The 26099-nt window shown below is 49.0% G+C and overlaps 1 protein-coding gene and 4 non-coding genes across 5 annotated transcripts; all 5 read left to right on the forward strand.

Annotated features, from left to right (window-relative positions):
* The first annotated feature begins 1244 nt into the window (after positions 1-1244).
* On the forward strand, positions 1245-1326 carry TRNAL-AAG (transfer RNA leucine (anticodon AAG)). The gene has a single exon. It is a non-coding gene; the product is annotated as a tRNA-Leu (tRNA).
* A 131-nt stretch (positions 1327-1457) lies between these two features.
* Positions 1458-1539, forward strand: TRNAL-AAG (transfer RNA leucine (anticodon AAG)). Its single transcript has one exon. It is a non-coding gene; the product is annotated as a tRNA-Leu (tRNA).
* A 10530-nt stretch (positions 1540-12069) lies between these two features.
* Positions 12070-12151, forward strand: TRNAQ-UUG (transfer RNA glutamine (anticodon UUG)). Its single transcript has one exon. It is a non-coding gene; the product is annotated as a tRNA-Gln (tRNA).
* A 5534-nt stretch (positions 12152-17685) lies between these two features.
* TRNAL-AAG (transfer RNA leucine (anticodon AAG)) lies at positions 17686-17767 on the forward strand. The gene has a single exon. It is a non-coding gene; the product is annotated as a tRNA-Leu (tRNA).
* Positions 17768-17959: 192 nt separating this feature from the next.
* Positions 17960-19150, forward strand: LOC149344046 (uncharacterized). The gene has a single exon (XM_089542544.1). The coding sequence runs from the start codon at positions 17960-17962 to the stop codon at positions 19148-19150; it is 1191 nt and encodes a 396-aa protein (XP_089398670.1).
* Positions 19151-26099: the final 6949 nt, after the last annotated feature.

Genomic DNA, 26099 nt, shown 5'->3' on the forward strand with positions numbered 1-26099 from the left:
CTTGGGTGTGCCTCTAGAATGCTATGAAGACAGTGAGCCATTTTGGCGCGACCAAGCCCAAGAAATACGTGAGACAAATGGAGCGGTGTGCCGCTGTCTATCTTTGCACGCGCAACGGTCTGTAATCTGTTTTTTGTGGCCAAGTTGTGGTATGTAATGCAAACGCTTCACAGCTCCAGGTTAAACATTCAGAGGCTGCATCGGGTATTTGCCGCTTTTGTTTGGGCGTCGAATTGGGAAAGGTGTAGACGGGATAACTTGTTTCGGAGTGTCAAAGACGGGGGTCTTGGGCTAGCACACTTATTCGCACGACAGCTCGTAAACAGATTCCTTTTCTTCCGCGACGTCACAGACCCATTTCTGCGCACTGTTTGCCAAGTAAGGCTCGTGCGGGCGTTGCCAAATTTTGTTGTTGCCACAGAAAGTATGCCAGGGCGCCTCTTTGGTTTTTTAAGAGAGGGCGTAAACAGTGTCAGAATTTTGACAACTCGTTTTTCGGTTGAATATTTGTGCTCAGTCAATAGGAAAAAATTGTATAAGGATGTATGCGATGATTTTTTCTCCATTCCGGTGTACAGAGCCTTGTGCAGCGGCTATCCGGGTCAAGATGTATTGAAGCGGGTAAAAAGGATGCCAGTTTCCCCCGGAGTAAAAACGTTTTTCTTTAAGCTGCATACTGGAACGTTATCGGTTAAAACATTTCTTGAGGACAGGGGTTTTTTTCTGCCATGGGGGTCACTTTGTTTAATATGCAAACAGCCTGAGACAATAGATCATGTTTTTCTACACTGTTGGGAGGGGGTTTATTTTGGGACGTGCTGCAAAGAACCCTTAAAAAAGACTTACCGTTAGATACACGTAGCATCAGGTTCCTGTCAACAGATAACGAAGATGGCGTACCTTTCGATACCGTCATGTTAATTGGTCTGCACAGACTCTGGCGGCCCCGGATGGCTGGGTTGCATTTAGACCCCGATGCTCGCCCCTGCAAGGCTCTACTTTCGGGAAGGTATGCATGCCTTTGTTGAAATGCACAAATTGAAGCGTACAGTTCCCGAATGGCTGCCAAGATTAGAACCCTTGATCCATTTGAGAGAATTTTAAAACGACAACGTCATCCCACCTAAGGATGACAGCTTACTTATTACTGTCATTTCTACGTGAACATTTGGCTGTAAGCTGGCTGATTTGTTCCGTGTACAATTTTGTACTGTGTCAGTGTCCGGTAATAAAGAAAAAAAAAAGGTAGCGTGGCCGAGCGGTCTAAGGCGCTGGTTTAAGGCACCAGTATCTTCGGGGGCGTGGGTTCGAGTCCCACCGCTGCCATGAATTTTTCCTTATGCTTTTTGTGTCCCTGCCCTGTTGAGTGGCCAGCTGCGCACCCTCCTCCTCCTCCTTCTTGTAATCAGAGCGCAGAAGAGCAATTGCGTGGAAAGGAAGTTAGCACCTGGAGTATCGGTAGTGTGGCCGAGCGGTCTAAGGCGCTGGTTTAAGGCACCAGTCTCTTCGGGGGCGTGGGTTCGAATCCCACCGCTGCCATGAATTTTTCCTTATGCTTTTTGTGTCCCTGCCCTGTTGAGTGGCCAGCTGCGCACCCTCCTCCTCCTCCTTCTTGTAATCCGAGCGCAGAAGAGCAATTGCGTGGAGAGGAAGTTAGCACCTGGAGTATCGGTAGCGTGGCCGATCATTCTACTTCCGGCCACCGAGCGTGACGGACGCAGGATCATGAGCTCCCACGGAGCGGCGACAGCGGCCCTTGCATTTCGCGGAAACAGGCTAGATGTAAAGGATGATAACGACTACCAGATTATTTTGCCGTAGCTGCCCACCGGGCGTGTTGTGTTGAACACGGTTTTCTTGCATGGTGACGTGCGTGGGAGGCCCTTTCGGGTCGAAGATTTTCGTGAAGCCTTGGTGGAGACTGGTACGCTCCCCGACGTGGTGGCTTTGGGGGCGTATCAGGTGAACCACGTCTGGGCGGTGACTCTCAGTAGCGCGGAGGCAACGAAGCGCCTTCTCGCTTTTAAGGAGGTTCAGTGAAAGACCGTCGGTGTATCATTATCAGCCCAGAAGACCAACAGGTGAGACTGCGACTGCATTGGATGTGGCATGGCGTGGCAGACGAAGACATAAGGACGGCCCTCGCGGCATTCGGAACAGTTATCGAAGTCACTCGGGAGCGCTGGCGGGTTCAAGGTTTCCACCAGATAGGGTCGACTACAAGAGCCGTGCTCATGAAGCTGAAAGCTGGCATGAAAGTGGACGACCTCCCGCACCAACTCCGAGTCGCGGGAGAGCTGGCTCTCGTTGTCGTGCCCGGAAGGCCAATGCAATGTCTGCGCTGTGGAGGCAAGGGCCACGTCCGCAGGGATTTCAAGGTACCGCGATGTACACAATGTGGACGGTACGGTCATGTTGCGGCGGACTGTGTGCGGACCTACGCAGCGGCGACAGGTCGACGGCGAGGGACGAGTCGGTAGACCTGCTGATGGACGTAGACGAAGCTGAAGCTGCTGCGAAGGGTGCCGGAGGTGCCGAAGGGCTAGCAGCGACGACGCATTCATCGGTGTCTACGGGGCAAGAGAGCAAGGTGACCGACAGCGCGGAGACGTAGACTGCGGCAGCGGTATCACCTGAGACAGCTGAAAGAGCGTCAACTGAGGGTGGGAGCCCTCAGCTTGACGAGTCACTGAAACCAATGGACTGTGAGGCCGCGATGCGAAAGGACAACACTACCGTGGCCAGCGTCTCCGGCCCCGCAAAACGCTCCCATACACAGACCGACAGTGAAGAAGACAAGGCGGCCGCGACTAACGCAGAGGAGCCGCCTGCAAAAGCACCTCCAGTACGACGACCACCTTTCAAGCCGCGGCCAAATGTCGCGACGGAAAGACAGCCGGCCGATAAGCCGGCACCGCAGCAGAGTGTCCCTGGTCCACCCGATGACTCAGGGGCAAAAGACGGCGTCTAGCTTAGTGCTAGGCGTGAAAGGTAAGCACCATGCTTCCGGCCTCTTCTTTCGCTACCAAAATGTACCCGGAGTCGTGCCTTAATTTCGCCACGCTTAACGTAAGGGGCATGAGCGGGAAGCGAAAGCAGAGTCAAGTGCTCCGCCTTTTGACGGACAGAGACATAGATGTTCTAACCGTTCAAGAAACTAAAGTGGAAGGGGAGGTGGAGACTGGAGGCATGGTGCAACGATTCACGTCGAGGTTTTATGCAATTGTGAGCCATGCGATTGGCAACTCTGCTGGGTGTGCTGTGTTTGTGAAAAAGTTGCCGGGACTCGAAATACAAGCGTATCTTTCTTGTCAATCGCGCCGCTACGTAGTATGCGATTTTTTGTACTGCAACGTTGAGTGACGTGTGCTATGCATTTATGCGCTAAACGTAGTGGAAGACAGGGCAACGTTTTTTGAGAACCTGCAACAGTATCTTCTTTCCGACAGACAAATAGTTTTCATGGGTAACTTTAACTGTGTTTTGAGCGCTCGCGATAAGAGTAGCACCCGTGCCTTCAGGGTACAGAAGTACAGAGGTTTTAAATCAAATGATAGACGAATACGCCTTGGAAGATGTTGCCGAATGCTTAGAGGGCGCACGCGGTGTGCAGTACACGCACTTTCAACGTGTCTTAGTGACGCGCGCCTCGACCGCATCTATATGTCACTTGATTTATTGCCGAAATGTCACAAGTACAATGTCTTGCCTGTGCCCTACTCTAATCACTGTGTTGTCGAGTGCTATGTGGGATCGAAGAAGCGAAATAACAGCTTTTCGTGGGACCTATGGAAACTAAACTCTAACCTGCTAAGTGACAAAACTTTCACTGATGCCGTGGTAGAAAAGATTAATAAAATAGAAAGGGAGGGAAAAAACGAAGTCGGGTTGCAGTGGGAACTAGCGAAACAAGACATTAAAATGAAGGCTATAGAACGGTCCACCGTTCTAAGGCACGAAGAACGATTACAAGAAAGGCAGCTGAAAGTTATGCTAGAAAAATTATTAGCTCAAGAATGCAAACAACCGAGCATATTTATGGAAGACATCAAGAAAACAAAGCAAAAGCTGGAAATGATCGAAGAAAAACGGTATCAGGGAGCGCTAGTTCGGGCGCGAGCGGCAGATTTGGTCGCGGGAGAAACGCCCACTAAGCGGGCGCTTGGAATGGAAAAGGCGCACGCTCGACGAAACCAGATTCACGAGGTAGAATGGGCAGGCACTTCAGTCTCCGATAACGATAGCATACAGCTGGCCTTCCTTGAGCACTTTCAGACAATCTTCGCGCAACATGAAGTCGACTCGAATGCATTTAGAGACGAGTTTTTGAAAGATGTGCCACGGCTGGATGACTAGCAAAAAGAAATTTTAGAGCAGCAGATTACGCCGCAAGAAGTCGAACGCGCTATAGAAAGCTTAAACCCTGGAAAATCTCCAGGCCCGGATGGTTTAAGTGCTGTTTTTTATAAAGTGTTTAAGAGTGAATTAACCCCTTTGCTGACTTCTTTATTTAACGAAGCCTACAATCATAATGCTCTGCCTCCATCCTATGGTACGTCCCACACAGTACTTACTCCTAAAACAGATGACGCGCAGAAACTTAAACTGGTTACAGCATATAGGCCCATCTCGCTGATGAACGTCGATTACAAAATTTTTATGAAGGTGCTGGCTGCCAGACTTCAGATGGTAATTAAAGAAATTGTTGGCCCTCATCAAACGTGTGGCATCAAGGGGCGGTCTATTGCTTATAATATTCACAAAGCAAGAAGTGTGTTGGAGTACTGTGACGCCATTGGCGCTCATGTGGCAGTTCTCCAACTAGATTTAGAAAAAGCTTTTGACTGTGTTGCGCATGACATATTGTTTTCTATCATTCATCATGTTAATTTAGGCACTATTATCACTGAGGGTGTGGCCTTGGCGTACAGAAATTGCACAACCAGGATAATTTTTAATAAATCGTTGGGCGCCCCCATTAACGTTCAGCGTTCTGTTCGCCACGGTTGCCCCCTCAGTCCTCTTTTATTTTGTATTTATATAGAAACTTTGTGTAAGCACATTATAAGAAATAATGCTGTCCAAGGATTTCGGCTACAGACGGCTGAAGTCAAGATCCTAGCATATGCAGATGATGTTGCTGTTTTTGGCGTGAGTTACGATAGCATTCGTAACGCGGTCGACGGGGTAAAGCTATTCAGCACAGTGACGGGGAGCAGGGTTAACTGGGGGAAGTGTGTGGGGTTCTGGCATGGACAGTGGCCAGTGACCCCGAAAAATTTTGCTAACGTGACCTGGCACACGACCCCTGTGAAATACTTGGGTGTCCCACTGGAAAATTACCGCGACAGCGAACTGTATTGGACACGGCAGGTGCAAGAAACACGCGAAAAGGCTGAAAAGTGGACAACGTCCTATCTATCTATATTTGCGAGAGCCACAGTGTGCAATCTGTTTTTCATCAGCAAACTGTGGTATGTGATGCAAGTGATGCATTGTTCGCGAATAAATGTACAAAATTTACATCGTATTTTTGCTGTTTTTGTGTGGGCCTCGAAATGGGAGAGGTGTACGCAAAACCATTTGTTCAGAAAAGTAATGGATGGAGGACTCGGGCTTGGACATTTATTTGCGAAGCAATTGGTCAATAGATTCTTGTTTTTGCGTGATGTGAATGATCCTTTTCTGCGCACAGTGTGCCAAGTAAGGCTCGGTAGGGCTTTGCCAGACTTTGTGATTTCAACTGAGTGTATGACGGGTGGCATTTTTGGGTTTTTCAAGGAGATAGTTGCCAGCGTCCGATTTTTGAATGCTAGATTTTGAAAACAATATTTGAGTGATGCGAGCCGGAAAGATTTGTACAAGGATTTGTGTGACATCCTCTTTCCGGTGCCCTTGTACAGGGTCATGTACTGTGGAGGGTCGGGCTACAACGTATTGAAAAGGGTAAAGAAAATGAAGGTGCCACCGGGAGTCAAGAGTTTCTTCTTTAAGTTACACTCTGGAACTTTACCTGTGAAAACTTTTCTTGAGGCAAAACAGATATTTCTTCCTTGGGGTTCGCATTGTGTCATATGCAAAGAGCCGGAGACAACTGATCACGTCTTTTTGCACTGTTGGGAAGGGGTCTATTTTTGGGACGTGCTGCAGAGGACTTTAAAGAAACAGCTTCCAATCCACTGATACGGAATAAGGTTTTTGCCAACCAGAAACGAGGATGGGGTTCCGTTAGACTTAATCATACTGGTGGGCCTCCACAGTATATGGCGCTCCCGCATGGCAGGGTATCATTGTGACCCTGACGCACGGCCAGCCCGTATGTATTTTAGAGAAAGTATGCACAAGTTTCTGGCAGAACAAAAGCTAATAGTGGAGGTTCCTGAGTGGTTACCAAGGCTGGAACGCCTCGTAACTTTAAGAGAATTTTAACCCAAGTCAGGCCCACTCTTTGGGATCCTGGCTAACTCTGTATAGTGTATGTACATATTATTATGATCTGTTTTGTAATGTCGAAGCCCGGCAATAAAGAAAAAAAAAGGTAGCGTGGCCGTGCGGTCTAAGGCTCTGGTTTAAACCAGCAGTCTCTTCGGGGGCGTGGATTCGAATCACACCGCTTCCATGGATTTTTTCATTATGCTTTTTGTGTCCCTGCCCTGTTGAGTGGCCAGCTGCGCACCCTCCTCCTCCTCCTTCTTGTAATCAGAGCGCAGAAGAGCAATTGCGTGGAGAGGAAGTTATCAGCCGGAGTATCGGTAGCGTGGCCGAGCGATCTAAGGCGCTGGTTTAAGGCACCAGTCTCTTCGGGGGCGTGGATTCGAATTCCACCGCTGCCATTATTTTTTCCTTATGCTTTTTGTGTCCCTGCCCTGTTGAGTTGCCAGCTGCGCACCCTCCTCCTCCTCCTTCTTGTATTCAGAGCGCAGAAGAGCAATTGCGTGGAGAGGAAGTAAGCAGCCGGAGTATCGGTAGCGTGGCCCAGCGGTCTAAGGCGCTGGTTTAAGGCACCAGTCTCTTCGGGGGCGTGGATTCGAATCCCACCACTGCCATGATTTTTTCCTTATGCTTTTTGCGTCCCTGCACTGTTGAGTGGCCAGCTGCGCACCCTCCTCCTCCTCCTTCTTGTAACCAGAGCGCAGAAGAGCAATTGCGTGGAGAGGAAGTTAGCAGCCGGAGTATCGGTAGCGTGGCCGAGGGGGATTCGACTTCCGGCCACCGAGCGTGACGGACGTGTGCATCATGGGCTCCCAAGGAGCGGATTTAGCGGCCCAGCCGGGCCGCGGTATCAGGAGTACGATCAAACCGAACGAGGACTACCAGCTGATTTTGCCGCATTTGCCAACAGGTTCGAGCGTTTTGCATACTGTTTTTTTGCATGGCGACGTCCAAGCCAGGCCATACCGTGTTAAAAACTTTCGTGACGCTCTTGAGCGTCTGTCATTGCTGCCGAAAGTGGTTGCCCTCGGGGCATATCAGATGAATCATGTTTGGGACGTGACATTCTGCAATGAAGAAGGAAAAAACAAAATGCTACAGGCGGAGGCGTTCAACGTCAAGGACCACCGCTGTGTGGTCATTGACCCATGCAACCAGGGCGTCAGGATGAAGCTGTTCTGGCTGCTACACGGCGTGAAAGATGACGACGTGAAGGCAGCTCTGGCGGCTTTTGGAAAAGTGACCGACATAACTCGGGACAAGTGGAGAGTCAAAGGCTGCGTCGACAAGTCGTCTACTACGCGCTCAGTGACATTGAAGCTGAAGGTGGGCGTTACCATCGAGGACTTACCGCACCAGCTGCGTGTTGGAGAGGACGTCGCACTCGTCCATGTTCCTGGCAGAGCTCCGCTCTGCCTCCGGTGCCGCGGCACCGGACACATACGTCGGGAGTGCCGCAGGCCACGTTGCGGGCTCTGTCGTCGCTTTGGCCACGACGACGCCCAGTGCGTGCGAACATATGCTACCGTAGCTGGTCCTGGTCGTAGGGGTACTACTGAGGAGCATATTATGGACGAAGTCGACGCGGTAGAGGCGACCCGTGAGAGTCGGGAAGACGCAGTGCCGAAAAGCATAGCCTCAGAAAAAGCAACGCTTCCCACGGAACATGAGGCTGCCAACAAAGAAGAACCACCTGTGCCTGACACCAGAACTGAGGCGGACGCGGGAAAAGCAGATGATGCTGCGGTAGGTGCAGCTGAGACGGTTTTGGAATCGACCGACGAGAAGGACGTTGACACGGAGATGCCCGCGGCGTCAACTTTGCCAGCTAAGAGGACGCACGACCAAGCTGATGACAAGGCGACGACCTACGACGGGACGGACCATGAGAAACCTCTTCCCAAAGCGCCTCCTGTTCGACGTGCGGCCTACAAGCTCGAGCCGAACATCCCTCCTGATCGTAGGACTTCGTCGGGTGTCCCTCCGCCTTAGCGGAGGTGCCTTGCAGGGTCTTCGTGTTGGTAACCCGGTCTTCGATCGGGTTCAGTGCTGACACCACCGTACTTTGCAAACTGGAAGGATTTTTGATGAGGTGAGCTGCAAACCGATGTCACTTAGAGAGCGGCGAATCCCAACCATTTAGATGGCGTTTCGAATAACATCTTGCTTGCGTATTGCCACACTGAACGTGAGAGGTCTTTCTGCGCGAAGGAGGCAAAATCAGCTTAAGCGTCTCTTGTTCGAAAACGAAATCGATCTGTTGGCTATTCAAGAGACAAAAATTGAAAGCGAAGAGTTGACAGATGCGATGGCTGAAATTTACCGTGCACAGTTCAGTGTTTGCGTGTGGCCTGCAAATTGAAAGTCGGGAGGGTGTCTGATTTTAACTAGAAACTGCAAAGTCGCTGTGGAAACTGTATTTTCATGTGAAAGTGGCTGGATTGTAGCATGCGATATTTACTTTTCTGGTGTAGAGTGGAGAGCTGTGTGTGTATATGCACCTAATAGAATTCCCGAACGAGATGCCTTTTTTCGCCGTGTTCAACCTTTCCTGCTGACAGAAAAGTGTGTACTATTGCTTGGAGATTTTAACTGTGTGTGTAGACCTGAAGATAGAACAACGAACAAAACCGTGCAGGACAGGAGTGCCGAGCTGCTGTTTGAGATGATTAATGAAGCAGAATTGGAAGACATTGGCATTATAATGCAAGGTTCTGAACAAGCGCAGTACACGCATTTTCAAGGCGTTAGTCACGCAAGGCTGGACAGAATTTATGTTTCTTCTGAGGTTGTGCCCTTGTGTTCCCAGTACCAGACTGTGCACGTCAGCTTCAGTGATCATTCTTTAGTCGTGGTCACACTTGGGGAGAGGGAAAGGACTGTCAAGTTTAATTGGGAATTATGGAAAGTTAATGACACATTGTTGGAGGATGAGGAGTTTAGCAAGAAACTAAAAGACTCAGTCAAAAGCTTGTTAGAAAAAGAGTCAGACTGTATACAAACATGGGAACAATTTAAATGCGACGTGAAAGTGGCCGCTATAGAAAGAGCATGTGTTTTAAAGCGCAAGGAAAAACAGCAAGAAAAGGAACTTCGTACCGAGCTTGATTTTATGCTCAGCATGGAAGGCGTCAAGCCGGGGTTGTACAGAGAAGAAATGAGAGACCAAAACTAAGCTTGAACTAATTGATGAAACGAAATATCGAGGTGCAGTGATAAGGGCGCGCAGCGAAAGATTTTGGCTTGGGGAGACGCCCAAAAAAAGGGCGCTCAGCGACGAAAAACAGTATGCAGTTTCGAAAGAGATAAAGGAAATTTGTTATCGCAATGACGTAACTTCCGAATCTGAGATGATTGAAAGGGCGTTTCTGGAATATTACCAAAACTTGTTCAGCCTTAAAACGCCCGATGTTGAACACTATAAAACTGCATTCCTGTCGCTAATGCCAAGAGTCGAGGATGACCTGGCGCAGGTACTTGAGGAGCCCATAACGGCAGCAGAAATCGAAGCTGCAATACAGCAGCTGAGCTTAAACAAGTCGCCTGGGCCGGACGGCCTCGGTGCCGCACTTTACAAGGCTAGGAAAACAGAAATGGCAATAGCATTACAACGCGTAATAAGCGAGTCTTATGAAAGAAAGTTAACTCCGCCGTCTTTCCTAGCCTCCCACGTGGTGTTGATCCCAAAATCGGACGACCCGAGTAGGTTGCAGTCAGTTGAGTGTTACCGCCCAATAAGCTTAACTAACGTAGACTACAAAATTTATATGAAAGTGCTAGCCGGGCGACTCCAAACAGTAATTAAAACCTTTGTTGGCCCACACCAGACCTTTGGCATAAAAGCCAGAACCATTTTTACTAACATACACGTAGCTAGGAGTGTCCTTGAATGCTGTGATGCAACGGAGGGTCGTGTCGCCATGATCCAACTAGACCTGCATAAGGCGTTTGATAAAGTTGTACATGAAATTTTGTTCGCGCTGTTGGAACAAGTGAATGTAGGGTGTATCATCACTGATGGCGTGAAAATGGTTTACAATGGCTGTACATCAGGGTTCATAATTAATAAGCGCCTGAGTAATAGTATTCCTGTCTTGTCGTCAGTGAGGCAGGGTTGCCCTCTTTCTCCACTGCTCTTTGCACTTTACCTGGAGCCCTTTTGTTTAAAGCTGTTAACTACGCAAAACATTCGAGGTTGCGCCTTTTGTCATAATGAAGTGAAGGTATTGGCATATGCAGATGACATAGCAGTGTTCTGCAGAGACCAGGAAAGCGTGCAAGAAGTGGTGAGAGAAGCCGTAAATTTTTGTGATGCAAGTGGCTGTGCGATAAGCTGGCAGAAATGTTTTGGTTTTTGGCATGGAAAGTGGCAGGCCACGCCAGAAGTATTCTGTCGAATGAAGTGGGTAGACACGCCAGGAAAGTACCTCGGCGTGCCGCTAACCAACTACACAGAAAGCAAAGAATATTGGGCCCATGAAACCGAACTAGTCAAAGCTCAGACAGGCAAATGGGGCGGTCACAACTTTTCCATGTTTGCAAGAGCTACGGTGTGCAACATGTTTTTAATAGCGAGGATTTTCTATGTTCTGCAAGCGTTAACTTTGCCAAGGACTTCAGTGCAAAGGTTGCACAGAGTGTTTGCAACGTTTATTTGGTCGTCAACATGGGAACGTACCAGCCGATGCAATCTGTTCCATGAGGTGCGGAACGGGGGGCTAGGATTATCAAATTTATTTCTGAGGCAGATAGTGACTAGATTCTTTTTCTTGCGTCATGATGATGATTTTCTGCGAACTATTATACAAGTGCGATTGTGAGAATCACTGCCTGATTATGTTGTGTCATCCATGTCTGCAGGTCGGAGTGGGTTAAGTGCTTTCTTGCAAGAAGTTGTTGCAGCAGTGCGTATTCTTCGGTCAAAATTTTCCGATGAGTATCTAACCATTGTAATAAGGAAAAAGATGTACAACGACCTGCTCGATGTGTTTCTGCCAGTGCCTGTTTATCGCAGTGTATATCTTTTGGGTCGCGAACGCGATGTGCTAAAAAGGGTCAAAAGAATGCCGGTGAAGCCTTCAGTGCGTTCTTTCTTTTTTCATTTGCATACTGGAACCCTCCCAGTGAAGCCATGGTTGCAGAGCAAAGGCCTTTTTGTACCTTGGTCAGTGGAATGTCTAATTTGCCAAAAAGTGGAAACTATAGAGCATATCCTTCTCGATTGTCATGACGCTGTCTTTCTTTGGGATGTCTTGAAACGCACCCTGAAAAAAGAGTTACCTTTGACGCCTTTTGGAATACGTTTCCTACCATGTGCAGAAACAGGTGAAGTGCCTTACGATCTGCTAATGTTGCTCTGCATGCATAGCCTATGGCGCACGCGAATGGATGTCAGGCATGAACATGCTGTTGTGCATCCTGCACATCAGTATTTCATTGAAAGCATCATGTACACACAGGAAGTTTTCGGACAGCGAGCTCCACAACCTGAGTGGTTGCCTGTCCTCGACAAACTAAAATCATTTAACCCATTTTATCATCGTGCACTAGCTAGAAACTGACCAGTGCTTTTATTGTCATGTCATTGTATTTTTGTGTTTCGTTTTTCCGGCCAAGTCGGTAATAAAGAACAAAAAAGGTAGCGTGGCCGAGCGGTCTAAGGCGCTGGTTTTTGGCACCAGTCTCTTCGGGGGCGTGGATTCGAATCCCACCGCTGCCATGATTTTTTCCTTATGCTTTTTGTGTCCCTGCCCTGTTGAGTGGCCAGCTGCGCACCCTCCTCCTCTTCCTTCTTGTAATCAGAGCGCAGAAGAGCAATTGCGTGGAGAGGAAGTTAGCAGCCGGAGTATCGGTAGCGTGGCCGAGGTGATTTCTGCTTCCGGCCACGCCAGTGAACGGACGCAGGATGGAGGGCTCCGTTGGAGCGGCTTCGGCGGCCGTGTCTGGCCGCGGTAACAGGTCTGCTGAACAAGAAAGTATGTATCAGGTTGTTTTACCAGGGCTGCCTACAGGGCGTTACGTTTTGAATACAGTTTTTTCACGCGGATATCTCGGCCCGCCAGTATCGGGTGGAAGATTTCCGGGACGCGTTGGCTCAGCATTCTTTGCTCCCGGACGTTATCGCCCTGGGGGCGTATCGGATGAGCCATGTCTGGGCCGTCACATTCAAAGAAGCCGAAACAGTGAAGAAGATTGCCAGCATCGGTGAACTTCGTGTGAAAGAACGGCGCTGCCTGGTGATTGACCCTGCGAACCAGGACGTGCGTTTGAAGCTGCACTGGCTGCTCTACAACGTGCCTGACGAGGACGTGCGTGTCGCCTTCGCGCCGTACGGAAAAGTCGCTGAAGTGGCCCGAGAGCGCTGGCGAGTACAAGGCGTGTCGGAGAAGGGCTCAACCACCAGACTCATCACACTGAAGTTAAAAGCTGCCGTGAAGCTTGACGACTTGCCGCATCAGCTCAACGTCGGCGGGGAGCTAGCGCTGCTTGTCGTCCCGGGCAGGCCTCCGTTGTGCCTCCGCTGTCGAGGTAGAGGCCATATCCGCAAAGAATGTCGGGTCCCTCGGTGCGGTGCCTGCCGACGGTTCGGGCATGAAGACGGCCAGTGTGCTCGCAGTTACGCGAGCATTGCCGGTCCCGGGAACAGTGAAGACTCATCTGAGTTGCTGATGGACGAGGCGGATGCAGAGGAGGCAGCCAGGGCAACTGGCCAAGTTTTAACTCAAAAGGCGCCTTCGCTGACGCCTCTATCGAAAAAGAGTTCGACGACGAGCAGTACTGTAAAGCCTAGTGGAGATGTGGGCCTTGAACCGAAGCAAGGAAGTGTTGACAAGGCGGAAGACGTGACGAAAGCCGCGGCCGAATCTCCGGAGAATGTGGAGGCTATCAGCACCGATGCCATGGACTTCAGCCAGGAAGCTGCCGGTCTTCCAGCCGGGAAACGCTCCCATGATGATTTGCGGGCATTAAGGGGTGGAGGGACACATTTGGCAGACCATTGTGCGAACTGCAGAGCGTGCGAGCCGCGGCTGAAGGAGATAAAGATTCTTGGCAGAGGTGGTGATAAGACGGCACGTGAATTATTAGAAGCATTTCACATCAGGAAGAGGGGGCGTGACTGTGTGAGTGACACGTCAGTTAATCTTTTGCAGGCAGAATACAGATACCTTGAGCACGCATTGTGATATGACGATCTGTTTCTTTACTGCGCATGTCTCGTTTTATGTATATATTTTCGCTCTCTTACCTGCAAATAAATCAGATGAAGTTAGCGCCTGTCCTGTGTGTTCCTCCTCTTGTGTGCGTGTTCCTGTGCGCTTGAATTCATTTCAATATAAGCTATGCACCATCTAGCCCAAACAAAAGTTTTGTTAAATCATGATGAGAGCGTCGGAGAGAAGCCGCTGCCTTGTGTGGGTGGTGATGAGCCGCCGCCTAAAACATCGGGGATTCGACGCTCCACGCTGAAGTCCCCGCCGAACATCTCGGCCGAACGCCGGCAGGCGGGAAAACCGCCTCCGTAGCTGTTCAATGAGGTTTCGTGTTTTGTTTTTGTTTTTTCCTTTGTTGTGGTGGGAAGTACCCAGCAGACAGTGTGCCTTGGTCCGGAAAGGCTGGCGAGGGACATTCGTGTGGTTTCCCGACGTCAGCACTCGGATTCCTGGATCAACTACCATGTACACTGCACACTGTGAGTTAGAAAATGTTGCACAGTTTTGTAGAGTGGGCGCTGTACCTCAATGGCATTCTATTCCAAGTGCATGGCGATGAAAATAGATACAGCTCTGCGCGTAGCAACTTTGAACGTCAGAGGCCTTTGTGCAAGGAGGCGCCAATGTCAGCTGAATCGTCTACTTGCTGACAACGCGCTTGATATAGTAGCTGTACAGGAGACGAAAATAGAAAGTGAGGAATCTACTGATCGTATGGTGTCCCACTTTCGTCCAGTTTTCAATGTTTGTGTTTGTCATTCTGTTGGCACCTCGGGTGGGTGCGTTATTTTTATGCGCAACAATCTAGGCATTATTGTAGTCTGTTTTCGCTTGTACCAGTGGACGTCTTCTTGTCGTTGATTTTACTTTTTCTAATGTGTGTTGGCGAGTTATCTGTGTGTATGCACCAAACGTTGAAGCCGAATGCCAAGAGTTTTTCAATCGCCTTGAATATTATTTTGTTTGTGACAGAACCCTGCTGGTGTTGGGTGATTTCAACTGTGTTTGTGTAGCGGCGGACCGTATGAAGCGCCTGCCGGTGCGCGAAAAAAGTGCTCAATTATTGAATAGTATTGTACGTGACCATTGCTTAGAAGACATCGGCGAAAAGTTTACTTACGGTAATAGCCCTCAATATACACATTTCCAGCGTGACAGCCATGCTTGGTTGGATAGGCTGTATGTGTCTGCAGAACTCGTGCATCTCTGCATGGACTATGATGTTCAGCCCAATGCATTCAGCGACCACTGCCTCGTAATCGCAACCTTTGGTGAAAAAAAGAAACATACGTCCTTTAACTGGCACTTGTGGAAATTTAATGCTAAGCTGTTGTAAGACGAAGATTTCATAAATGAAACTACAAATGAACTGCACAGCTTACTAGAGATGCAGACTGACAGCTTGGCTGTTCAGTGGGAAGATTTCAAAGAATGGGTGAAACGTAAAGCAATAGAAAAGAGTTGTCTTAATAAGCATAAAGAGAAAGAAAAGGAAACTGAATTGATTGAGCAGTTAACATTCCTGACCTACATGGAAAGTTCTGAGCCCGGCCTTTTTTTGAAAGAATTGAGAGAAGTAAAAAGCCAGCTTGAACAAATAGACACAGACAGGTACAAAGCAGCCATCATTCGCTCTAGGTCTGAGAAATTTTGGACTGGTGAAACGCCTACCAAACGGGCTTTGTCCGACGAAAAGCGTTACATTCGCCAGAAAGAAATCGCGCAGATAAGACACGGGGCTGAAGTTTCTAGCGACACGAAAGTTATCCGGAAGGTTATAATGGACCACTTTAACGGCCTTCTCGGAAATAAGCGGGAGATGGATGAAACATTTCTGGTTCATTTTCTGCCCCTATTGCCAAGGCTTGAGGATGAAGTGAAGGTTCGCCTTGAGATGCCAATTAGTGTCGGAGAAATTGAATCCGCGATAGATGAATTGCAAAACGGAAAAGCACCTGGCCCAGATGGACTAAGCGCCAGTTTCTACAAAGAATTCAAATGCATGATAGCTCCGTTTCTGCTCAATGTGCTCTCTGAGGCGTACGAGCGCAAAAAAGTTCCACTATCTTTTACTACATCACACATTGTCCTGATTCCCAAAACAGATGACCCGGAGAAGCGCTTGTTGGTGGGCTCTTATCGGCCGATAAGCCTCACCAACGTAGATTACAAGATATATATGAAAGTTCTAGCAAAGAGATTACAGGGCGTAATCAAAACATTGGTTGGACCACACCAGACTTGTGGCATCAAAGGACGGAGCATCGCGACAAACATACACGTTGCACGTAGCATACTGGAATGCTGTGACGCCCTTGGGGTGCGCATTGCAATGATTCAGTTGGATCTTGCGAATGCCTTCGATCGGGTTTCACATGACGTTCTTTTTTGCATTCTTGACCATTTGAACGTAGGGCGCGTTGTAGCGGAAGGCGTGAGAATGGCTTATGCGAACTGCAGCACGCGAGTAATCGTAAATAGGGAGTTGACCGACCGAATAGAAGTTAAATCTTCAGTGAGGCAGGGATGCCCTCTTTCGCCCCAACTGTTCGCGACTTACATAGAGCCACTCTGCTTGGCCATAATTAACAGTAACCGTATTTCCGGCTTTCAACTGCAGTCATCCCATATGAAAGTCCTCGCCTATGCAGATGATGTTGCCATTTTTTGCTCAAACAAGGACAGTGTTACTGAAGTTACCAGCCTAGTCGAAAAGTACTGTCAACAAACTGGCTGCCTGATAAACTGGGACAAGAGCTGTGGGTTTTGGCACGGTAATTGGGATGATGCACCGGAACACTTCTGTCGGTTGCAGTGGTCAAAACTGCCAACGCGGTATCTTGGCGTGCCTCTCGAATGTTATCGGGATCCCAATGACTGCTGGAACGATGAAGCGTCAAGGGCGAAGGAGAAGGCCGACTCGTGGCAAGGGAGGCAGCTATCAATGTTTTCGCGCGCCTCTGTCTGTAACATTTTCCTTGTGTCAAAGATATGGTACCTAATGAATGTATTGAGTGCATCCCGAGCCAATATTCAAAGGATTCACCGTGTCTTTGCTGTTTTTGTCTAGGCGTCGACATGGGAGCGAACCAGTCGCACCAATTTGTTTATTCCTGTCAAAGGTGGTGGCCTTGGTCTTGTTCATTTGTTTTTACGCCAGGTTGTATCACGATTTATGTTCCTACGTGACCAGTCGGACAGTTTTTTGCGGACTGTTATTCAGTTGCGATTGCAAAGGCTGCTTCCTGAAATTGTGGTGTATTCGAGTGAGAATATGCGTGGTTCCGTCGTGGGGTACATGAGAGAGGTTGTACTCTCGTTCAAGCTTCTCCAAGTACGGTTTTCTCTTGACTACTTGAGTAAAGTTTCAAAGAAAAAGCTGTATAAGGAATTAGTGGATGTAATGATGCCAATTTCTCTTTAGCGAAGCCTGCACCGTGGGAGTCCAGGGCAGGATGTTTTAAAAAGAGTTAAAAGCATGCCAGTTAACCCATCTATGAAAACGTTTTTCTACCAGTTACATTCAAATACGCTCCCTGTTAAAACAAGGCTGAACGAAAAGGGGATTTTCGTCCCCTGGACAACTAACTGTATCCTATGCAAGAAAGCCGAGACAATAGAACACGTATTCCTGGATTGTTGGGATCCCATCTTTCACTGGGACGTCCTTCAAAGAACTATCAAGAAAGATCTACCCCTGGACCCCTACGGTATTAGATTTTTGCCCATCCAAAATGAAACAGAAGTGCCCTATGACTTACCGATGCTGGTCAGCCTCCACAGCTTGTGGAAAACCAGAATGCAGGTGCGGCATGCAGATGTAAACGTGCGGTCTCTGCAAGAAAACTTCATTGCAAGTGTCGTGTGCCTGAGAGAAGTATACCGGGCACGAGCTGAACAGCCTGACTGGCTCTCTGTACTAGATGACTTGGCTGTATTGAAAAGATTTTAATCACCCTTGTATCAGCCGCACTGGGCTGAGGTGTTTTACAATTTTTTGTAATTTTGGTTCTGTGTCAAAATCGGCAATAAAGAAAAAAAAAGTAGCGTGGCCGAGCGGTCTAAGGCGCTGGTTTAAGGCACCAGTCTCTTCGGGGGCGTGGATTCGAATCCCACCGCTGCCATGATTTTTTCCTTATGCTTTTTGTGTCCCTGCCCTGTTGAGTGGCCAGCTGCGCACCCTCCTCCTCCTCCTTCTTGTAATCCGAGTGCAGAAGAGCAATTGCGTGGAGAGGAAGTTAGCAGCTGGAGTATCGGTAGCGTGGCCGAACGGTCTGGGGATTCCACTTCCGGCCGCCGAGCGTGACGGACGTGCAATGACTAGCTCCGTTGGAGCGGCTACAGCGGCCATGTCTGGCCGCGGAAACAGGAATTTTGGCTCGGACAGCGAGTACCAGGCTGTACTGCCTAGTTTGCCTACAGGGCGTTTTGTTTTGAACACAGTTTTCCTGCACGGGGACATCAGTGCTCGCCCCTACAGGGTTGAAGATTTTCGAGATGCGCTCGCTCCACTGTCGCTCCTGCCGGAAGTTATCGCCCTGGGGGCGTATCGCATGAGTCATGTGTGGGCCGTAACCTTCAAGGACGCCGACGCTGCGAAGAAGATTATCAACATCGGTGAGCTCAAAGTGAAAGGTGCCCGATGTCTTGTGATAGATCCTGCAAACAGGGACGTCCGAATGAAGCTACATTGGCTTTTACACAGCGTACCGGACGGAGACGTGCGGCTTGCCCTCGCTCCGTTCGGGAAGGTGACGGACGTCACAAGGGAGCGATGGCGTGCACAAGGCGCGTCGGACAAGGGTTCAACTACGAGGCTGGTGACCCTTAAGTTGAACGCCGGCGTCAAGATGGACGACTTGCCCCACCAGGTGAGCGTAGCCGGAGAGCTTGCGCTTGTGGTCGTGTCGGGCAGGCCTCCCCTTTGCCTGCGCTGCCGCGGCACAGGCCATATTCGGCGTGAGTGCAAAATCCCACGTTGCGGTGCTTGCCGTCGCTTCGGGCACGAGGAAAGCCAGTGCGCTCGGACGTACGCCAGCGTCACCGGACCATCGACCAGTGAGGAGACGACAGAGCTGCTCATGGATGAGGCCGATGCGGAGGACGCATCGAGAGCGGCGAGAGGGCCAGTGGCGAGCGAGACCGCGTCGGCTGCTCCTCGGGCGGATCAGTTGGAAGCGCAACTTTGCCCGGTCGACACTCCGTCGCAGTGGCCTCCAGCTCCTGCACAGGCTGACGATGTCGTGACGAGAGATGCGACTGCAAAGCCTGGAGACTCTCCGGTGAGCGCCGCCTGTAATGTGGCTGAGCCCATGGACATTCCACCAACAACCAGTGTCACGGCCGGAAAGCGGGCGCATGATGACAGCGCAAGCAAGGAGCCGCAGCAGGATGCCAGTGGGGGCGATGAGCCTCCTCCTAAAACGCCAGGTATGAGGCGAGCGCCCTACAAGCCGCGGCCGAACATTCCGGCCGACTCACGGCAGGCGGGGAAACCGCCTCCGTAGTTTTGCAGTGTAGAACCCGAGCTGGGGCGTGGGTGGTTTGTGGTGCGGGCGTGATGGTAGACACCATGCGACACGGTCTTTTTTTTTCACTCGATATGCCGATCAATCTCACGGAAGCACTGCGTGTAGCAACTCTGAATGTACGAGGCCTCGGGGCAAGAAGGCGACAATGCCAGTTGAGTCGCCTTCTTCTAGAGAACGATCTACACGTAGTAGCAATTCAGGAAACTAAGATTGAAAGTGAGGAGGCGACGGATCGAATGGTGTCTGTTTTCCGTACGCATTTCGATGTATGCGTGCGTCACTCTGTTGGCGCCTCATGTGGCTGTGTTCTCTTCATTCGGAATAACCTTGGTATCACTGTGCAGTCTTTGTTCTCCTGTGAAAGCGGCCGACTTCTTGTCGTTGATTTTGTGCATTGCGGCCAGAATTTCAGGGTTATTTGTGCGTATGTGCCAAATGTAGAGACCGACCGGAAAATGTTTGTTGAGCGCTTCCAGACATATTTAAACTGTGACAGGGTGCTGGTATTAGCGGGCGATTTCAATTGTTTGTCATGCCTCAGATCGTGCAAATGGTGCTTCGGTGCGAGACAAAAGCGTGGATGTCTTGAAAAAAATGGTCTACGACCACTATTTAGAGGATATTGGGAATGTATTCTTATATGATACCCGTCCGCAGTATACTCATTTTCAAGGAAATAGCCATTCACGGCTAGACAGACTGTATGTGTCAGCAGAGCTGGTACCTCTATGTACAATGTACGAAGTAAAACCTGTGCCCTTTAGTGACCATTCCCTAGTAATAGCAACTTTTGGAAATAAACAAGAGAAAACTCGTTTCAACTGGCACTTGTGGAAATTTAATTCTAAATTATTGGAAGACGAAGGATTTAATAATGGAGTAACGCAAGAGCTAAAGAAGCTACTTACAGCGCAACGGATAAACTACGCTACCGAATGGGAAGAGTTTAAGCAGCTTGTCAAAATAAGAGCGATTGAAAAATCTAGCACCTTGAAGGTACGCAGAGAAACAAACCGAAACACAGCTTCGCGATCAGCTTGAATTCCTGATCTGTATAGAAAGCGCTGAACCAGGAACATGTTTGAATGAAATAAGGGATGTAAAAACACAGCTTGAAAGAATAGACGCTGATAAGTACAGAGCGGCAGTTATTCGTGCACGGTCCGAGAAGCTGTGGGCAGGGGAAACGCCAACAAAGCGTGCTATGTCTGATGAGAAACGATACGCATGTCGGAAGGAAATACGACAAATAAGCACCGGCGCAGATATTTCGGCAGACAACAGTGTTATCAAGCGCGTAATCTGTGACCACTTCAAAGACGTACTGGGTCATTCGCGAAAAGCTGAAGAAAACTTTTACAGTGAATTTCTACCGTTCATGCCGAAACTTGACGAAGAAGTGAAAACACGTCTTGAGCAACCGATTTCTGTGAGCGAAATAGAGCACGCGATAGACACATTACCAATTGGTAAAGGCCGATTCACACGACAGACCGTTCGCCCGCGGCCCGCGCACTACGTGTGCATACGTCAGCACTTTGAGGGGTGCGCTGTCGGCCGCCATCCATCCATGCATCCAGCGCGCCTCTCAAAGTGCTGACGTATGCACACGTAGTGCGCGGGTCGCGGGCGAACGGTCCGTCGTGTGAATCGGCCTTAAAGCTCCTGGTCCAGACGGCCTTGGGGCTGCTTTCTACAAAGCATTTAGAGCTATGATAGCTCCTGTCCTGCTGAAAGTATTTGCCGAGTGTTACGAAGCAAAACGTGTTCCCATGTCCTTCACAACTTCACACATTGTGCTCATACCAAAAACTGATGATCCGGAAAAACGCCTGTTGGTGAGCTCTTATCGTCCGATAAGCCTCACCAACGTTGACTACAAAATATTCATGAAGGTGCTTGCAAAAAGATTGCAGGGAGTCATAACCATGCTGGCAGGTGAACATCAGACATGTGGCATAAAGGGGCGAAGCATCGCCACTAACATACACGTAGCGCGATCCGTGCTAGAATGCTGCGACTCTTGACGACCAAGTGGCGATGATGCAGCTGGATCTGGCAAAAGCCTTTGATCGTGTTTCCCATGAAGTACTCTTGGCCATATTAGATTACTCGAATGTGGGCGAGATAATAACAGAGGGCGTGAAAATGGCCTACGCAAATTGTACAACTCGAATTATTGTCAACGGAGACCTCACAGAGAGCCTGCAAGTGCGGTCTTCTGTGAGGCAGGGTTGTCCTTTGTCACCCTTGCTATTTGCGGCCTACCTTGAGCCACTTTGCCTGGCTATTCAGAATAACGACCGCATAATGGGCTTCAGGCTGCAGTCAGTGGAAGTGAAAATCTTGGCATATGCCGATGACATTGCAGTTTTCTGTTCAAATAGAGAGAGTGTTTGTGAAGCCACAGATGTAGTACACAAATTCTGTAGATCCACTCGGGCTCAGATCAACTGGGAAAAAGCTACGGGTACTGGCATGGCAGTTGGGAAGTCACGCCCGACTACTATTCTCGAATGCGCTGGTCTACCATTCCAACAGTATATCTAGGAGTACCACTTGATTGTCACCGAGAGCCTGATCGGTACTGGAATGAGCAAGCAGCGAAAGTCAAGGAAAAAACCGATGCTTGGCAAGGACGACAATTGTCCATGTTCTCACGTGCCACTGTTTGTAATATTTTCCTTGCCGCAAAGATATGGTATGTGATGAGTGTGCTGAGCGCAGCGCGGGTCAACATTCAAAAAATCCATCGTGTTTTTGCCGTTTTTATTTGGTCTTCGACTTGGGAGAGGACCAGTCGAACAAATTTGTTTTTGTCCGTGAAGAAAGGTGGGCTTGGACTTGCACATTTATTTTTGAGACAAGTGGTCTCGTGTTTTATGTACCTCCGAGATCAAAACGATATGTTCCTACGCACCGTAGTGCAAACTCGGCTAGGTCGATTTCTTCCAGAGTTTCTTGTGTGTTCGTGCCAAAGCATGGGTGGGGCCGTGAGAGGGTATCTGCGAGAGGTCGTACTGGCGTAAAGGATGTTGCATGTGCGATTTTCTATTGAATATTTGTGTGGCGTAGGGAGAAAAAAATTGTATAAGGATTTAGTGGACATAATGCTACCTGTACCGATGTACCGTTTCCCACATCGTGGAGGCCCAGGAGCAGATGTTCTTAAGAGAGTAAAGAAGATGCCAGTATCGCCATCAGTCAAATCCTTTTTCTTTAAACTTCACACTAACACATTATCAGTCAAAACATGGATGCAAGATAAAGGCATCTTCATTCCCTGGTCAACTAACTGTTTTCTACGCAAAAGAGCTGAAACCATAGAACACGTTTTTTTGGACTGTTGGGACCCCATCTTCTTCTGGGATGTTCTTCGAAGGACTTTAAAAAAAGACTTACCCTTAGATTCCTATGGCATAAGATTTTTACCGTTCCACGACGCAGATGGCATTCCATTGGATGCGATTATGCTCCTGGGCCTGCACAGCTTGTGGAAAACAAGAATGCAGTTCAACCATGCTGATGTAGAAGTTCGTTCTGTACGGGAACACTTCATTCAAAGTGTTGTACGTTTCAGAGAAGTGTATCGAGGACTACCTGAACCGCCAGAATGGGTTGATGTGCTTGACGGTTTGACGCAACTGAAAAAATTTTAACATGCCATGTCAGCCAAAGCCTGGTTGACACGTTTTATCAATTGTATATTCTTGTAAGCGTCGAAGTCGGCAATAAAGAAAAAAGTGGCCATTCTACTTTCGGCCACTGTCGTGAACGGTCGCAGAATCATGAGCTCCGGTGGAGCGGCGATAGCGGCCCTTGCTGGCCGCGGAAACAGGTCCGACATGGAAGCCGATAAGGATTACGAGATTATTTTGCCGAACCTGCCAACAGGACGTGTTGTTCTCAACACCGTGTTTTTGCACGGCGACGTGCGAGCGCGGCCTTACAAGGTCGAAGATTTTCGTGACGCCCTCGCCCAAGCGGGTGCGCTCCCCGACGTAGTGGCGTTGGGGGCGTACCAAATCAACCATGTTTGGGCGGTGACTCTCAACAGCGCTGAAGCAACAAAGCGATTGGCGGCTTTCAAGGAGCTTCCAGTTAAAGGACGCCGGTGTGTTATATTCGACCCCGAGGACCAGGTGCTGAAACTGCGGCTACACTGGATGCTGCACGGCGTCGCCGACGAAGTTATCCGGACTGCGTTTGCGGCCTTCGGGAACGTGACAGAGGTAACCCGTGAGCGTTGGCGTGTGCAAGGTGTGAAAGAAAAGGGCTCCACCACAAGGATAGTGCTGCTCAAGCTGAAGCCTGGAATGAAAGCGGACGACCTCCCCCACCAGATACGAGTCACCGGTGAGCTGGCCCTTGTGGTCGTGCCTGGGCGGCCCATGCTGTGTCTGCGTTGTCAGGGCAGCGGACATGTCCGACGTGAATGCAAGGTACCTCGCTGCTCACGCTGCCGACGTTTCGGACATTCCGAAGATGGGTGTGTCCGCACATACGCTGCCGCAACGGTGCCAGCGCTCAGAGAGGAGACACCGGAAGACATTATGGACGTCGTCGAGGCTGAGGAGGCAGCCAAAGGGACCGATGGTGTGGAGAGCTCTGCGGTGGCCCCCAGCGTGACAACTCCGACGACCACGGAAAAGGAGGCGTGCGAGGGCGTGGACAAGACACAGGCACTGCCATCCGTTGTTTCGGAGGCGCCTGTGAGCGAGGAAGCGCCCCTTCAAGGGACAAGTACTCCGGAAACATCGGCGGCTGAGAACACGAATGCGGAAAACGGCGGCCGGTCAACGAGCGCTGGCAGTGCGCCGAACGCCGGTGACGGGGCGGATAAGCAGGCCCCTGGCAACGCCGAGGAACCACCTACGAAAACTGTGCAGGGGCGACGACCTTCCTTCAGACCGCGACCTAAAATCGGGACGGGCCGGAGGGCAGCCGAAAAGCCGCTCTCGAAGCTCGTCGAGCCCGATAATTACGATGGCGGCGGGACATTATACGCGTGCTTTTTTGCACGCGTATAATGAACTACCTTACTACATTTAAACTTTTATCTCCTCAACAGTTTGGCTTCAGACAGGGTTATTCTACCGAACTAGCACTGATAAATTTCATTGAAAATGCCAAACAAGCCATTGATAATGGCTTAATTGTAGGAGCAATCTTCATCGATCTAACAAAAGCTTTTGACTCAATTAACCACCGCATACTTGTTCATAAGCTATAATCTTTTGGTATTTCCGGTCCACCTCTTCAGTTCATATGCAGTTATTTAAGTAATCGATCACAAGTTATTGCTATAAACGACACTTTTTCTACCTCTCAGACTATAAACCAAGGTGTTCCGCAGGGATCAATCCTGGGACCGTTACTGTTCTTGCTACTCATTAATGATCTACCTATAGCACTAAACCACACAAAATGCGTATTATATGCGGACGATACAACCATTTACGCTTCAGACAAATCCACCACCACACTTCAGCATAAACTTAACATAGACCTAAATAATATCAGCCAGTGGTGCAAAAATAACATGCTGCAAATGAACCTCAAAAAAACAACTTTCATGCTATTTCACTCTCCTCTCAGAATCATAAATATTCCACCATCACTAACGCTTGATAACCATGCACTGCATATTTCCGAATCTTTCAGATTCCTTGGGGTCACTTTAGATAAGCACTTGAAGTTTCATCTCCATGTCCAATCGCTCATGCATAAGGTTTCCTTCGGCATTCATATCATAATCAAAACACGTGCATACTTTCAACCGCACATCTTACGTTCATTATATTATGCATATATCCACAGTCACCTTAGCTACTGTTTGTCCTGCTGGGGAAATACATATTTCACTCACATTGAAAGACTTCAGCGCCTTCAGAATCAGGCCATCAGGCTCATGTCATTCAGTTCATTCCTAACACACTCTTTACCACTTTATCATAGCTTGCGCGTACTTCCACTTCAACAGTTATTCACTGTGAAATTATCCATCATTATCTACAAGGTAATTAATCATCATGATCATATTGATGGCTTTCCTGATCAGCTTATAAATACTAATTCTACTAGGTTTCAACAGCGTAATAATCTTCTTCTACCTAAAGTGAGGACTAATTATGGAAAATTTACCACAATATTTGCCGGCATATCCTGTTGGAATACTTTGCCATGTGAAATTAAAGCGTCGTTTACTGTTCACTCATTTCATCACCGCATTAAAGAGTACTTAATTAATTTCCTGTGTAGTTCACATGCCTAAACAGTAGTAATCCTTGTTTAAAGTCTCATTTTCTTTGCATTATGTTACAAAGTTGTTGCTGTATATACTTTTTGTTCCGTTTTTCACACATAACATTGTAAATTTTTTTGTAGATTGTTTATTTATGCTAATTGATACACTGCCTTCCATTCTTTGCAATTTTACCCCACTTGATTTGTTCTAGGAGGTCCCCCCGACAGTCGTGTACTATGGGACCTCCTTCTGTACTGATTTTATTGTATTTGTATTACTATGTGCGTATTAAATAAACTTGAAACTTGAAACTTCTGGAAGCGTTGTTAAGAGTGGACAACGTGGTCCTGGGAGCCGGGTGTGACTCATCGCAAAGCAAGGGATATGACGAGGCCTGGCGCCGGCGGCAGAAGCATAAACGACGACGGCCGGGGCTGTTGCACTCCAAATCACCGAACCTCCGAACCGATCGAAGGAGGCTGTCTCCCACGGGCCTGGGAGAAATTACTGTCAGACGAGTGTCGTCGTTAGGCAAGGATGCGGCGAGAGCTTGCGACAGCAGCAGCACGGCGGAAGCAGCGGTATACGTTGGCCGAGTCGGCCTTCGGGTCACCGGACGGGATGATGCTACGCAGGGTCACGCAGAGCGAGGCTCCTAATTGAAAGACGCTGTGTCGA

This window comes from Amblyomma mixtum, chromosome 5, assembly GCF_055824585.1.
Source record: "Amblyomma mixtum isolate Tamu chromosome 5, ASM5582458v1, whole genome shotgun sequence".
NCBI lineage: Eukaryota > Metazoa > Arthropoda > Arachnida > Ixodida > Ixodidae > Amblyomma > Amblyomma mixtum.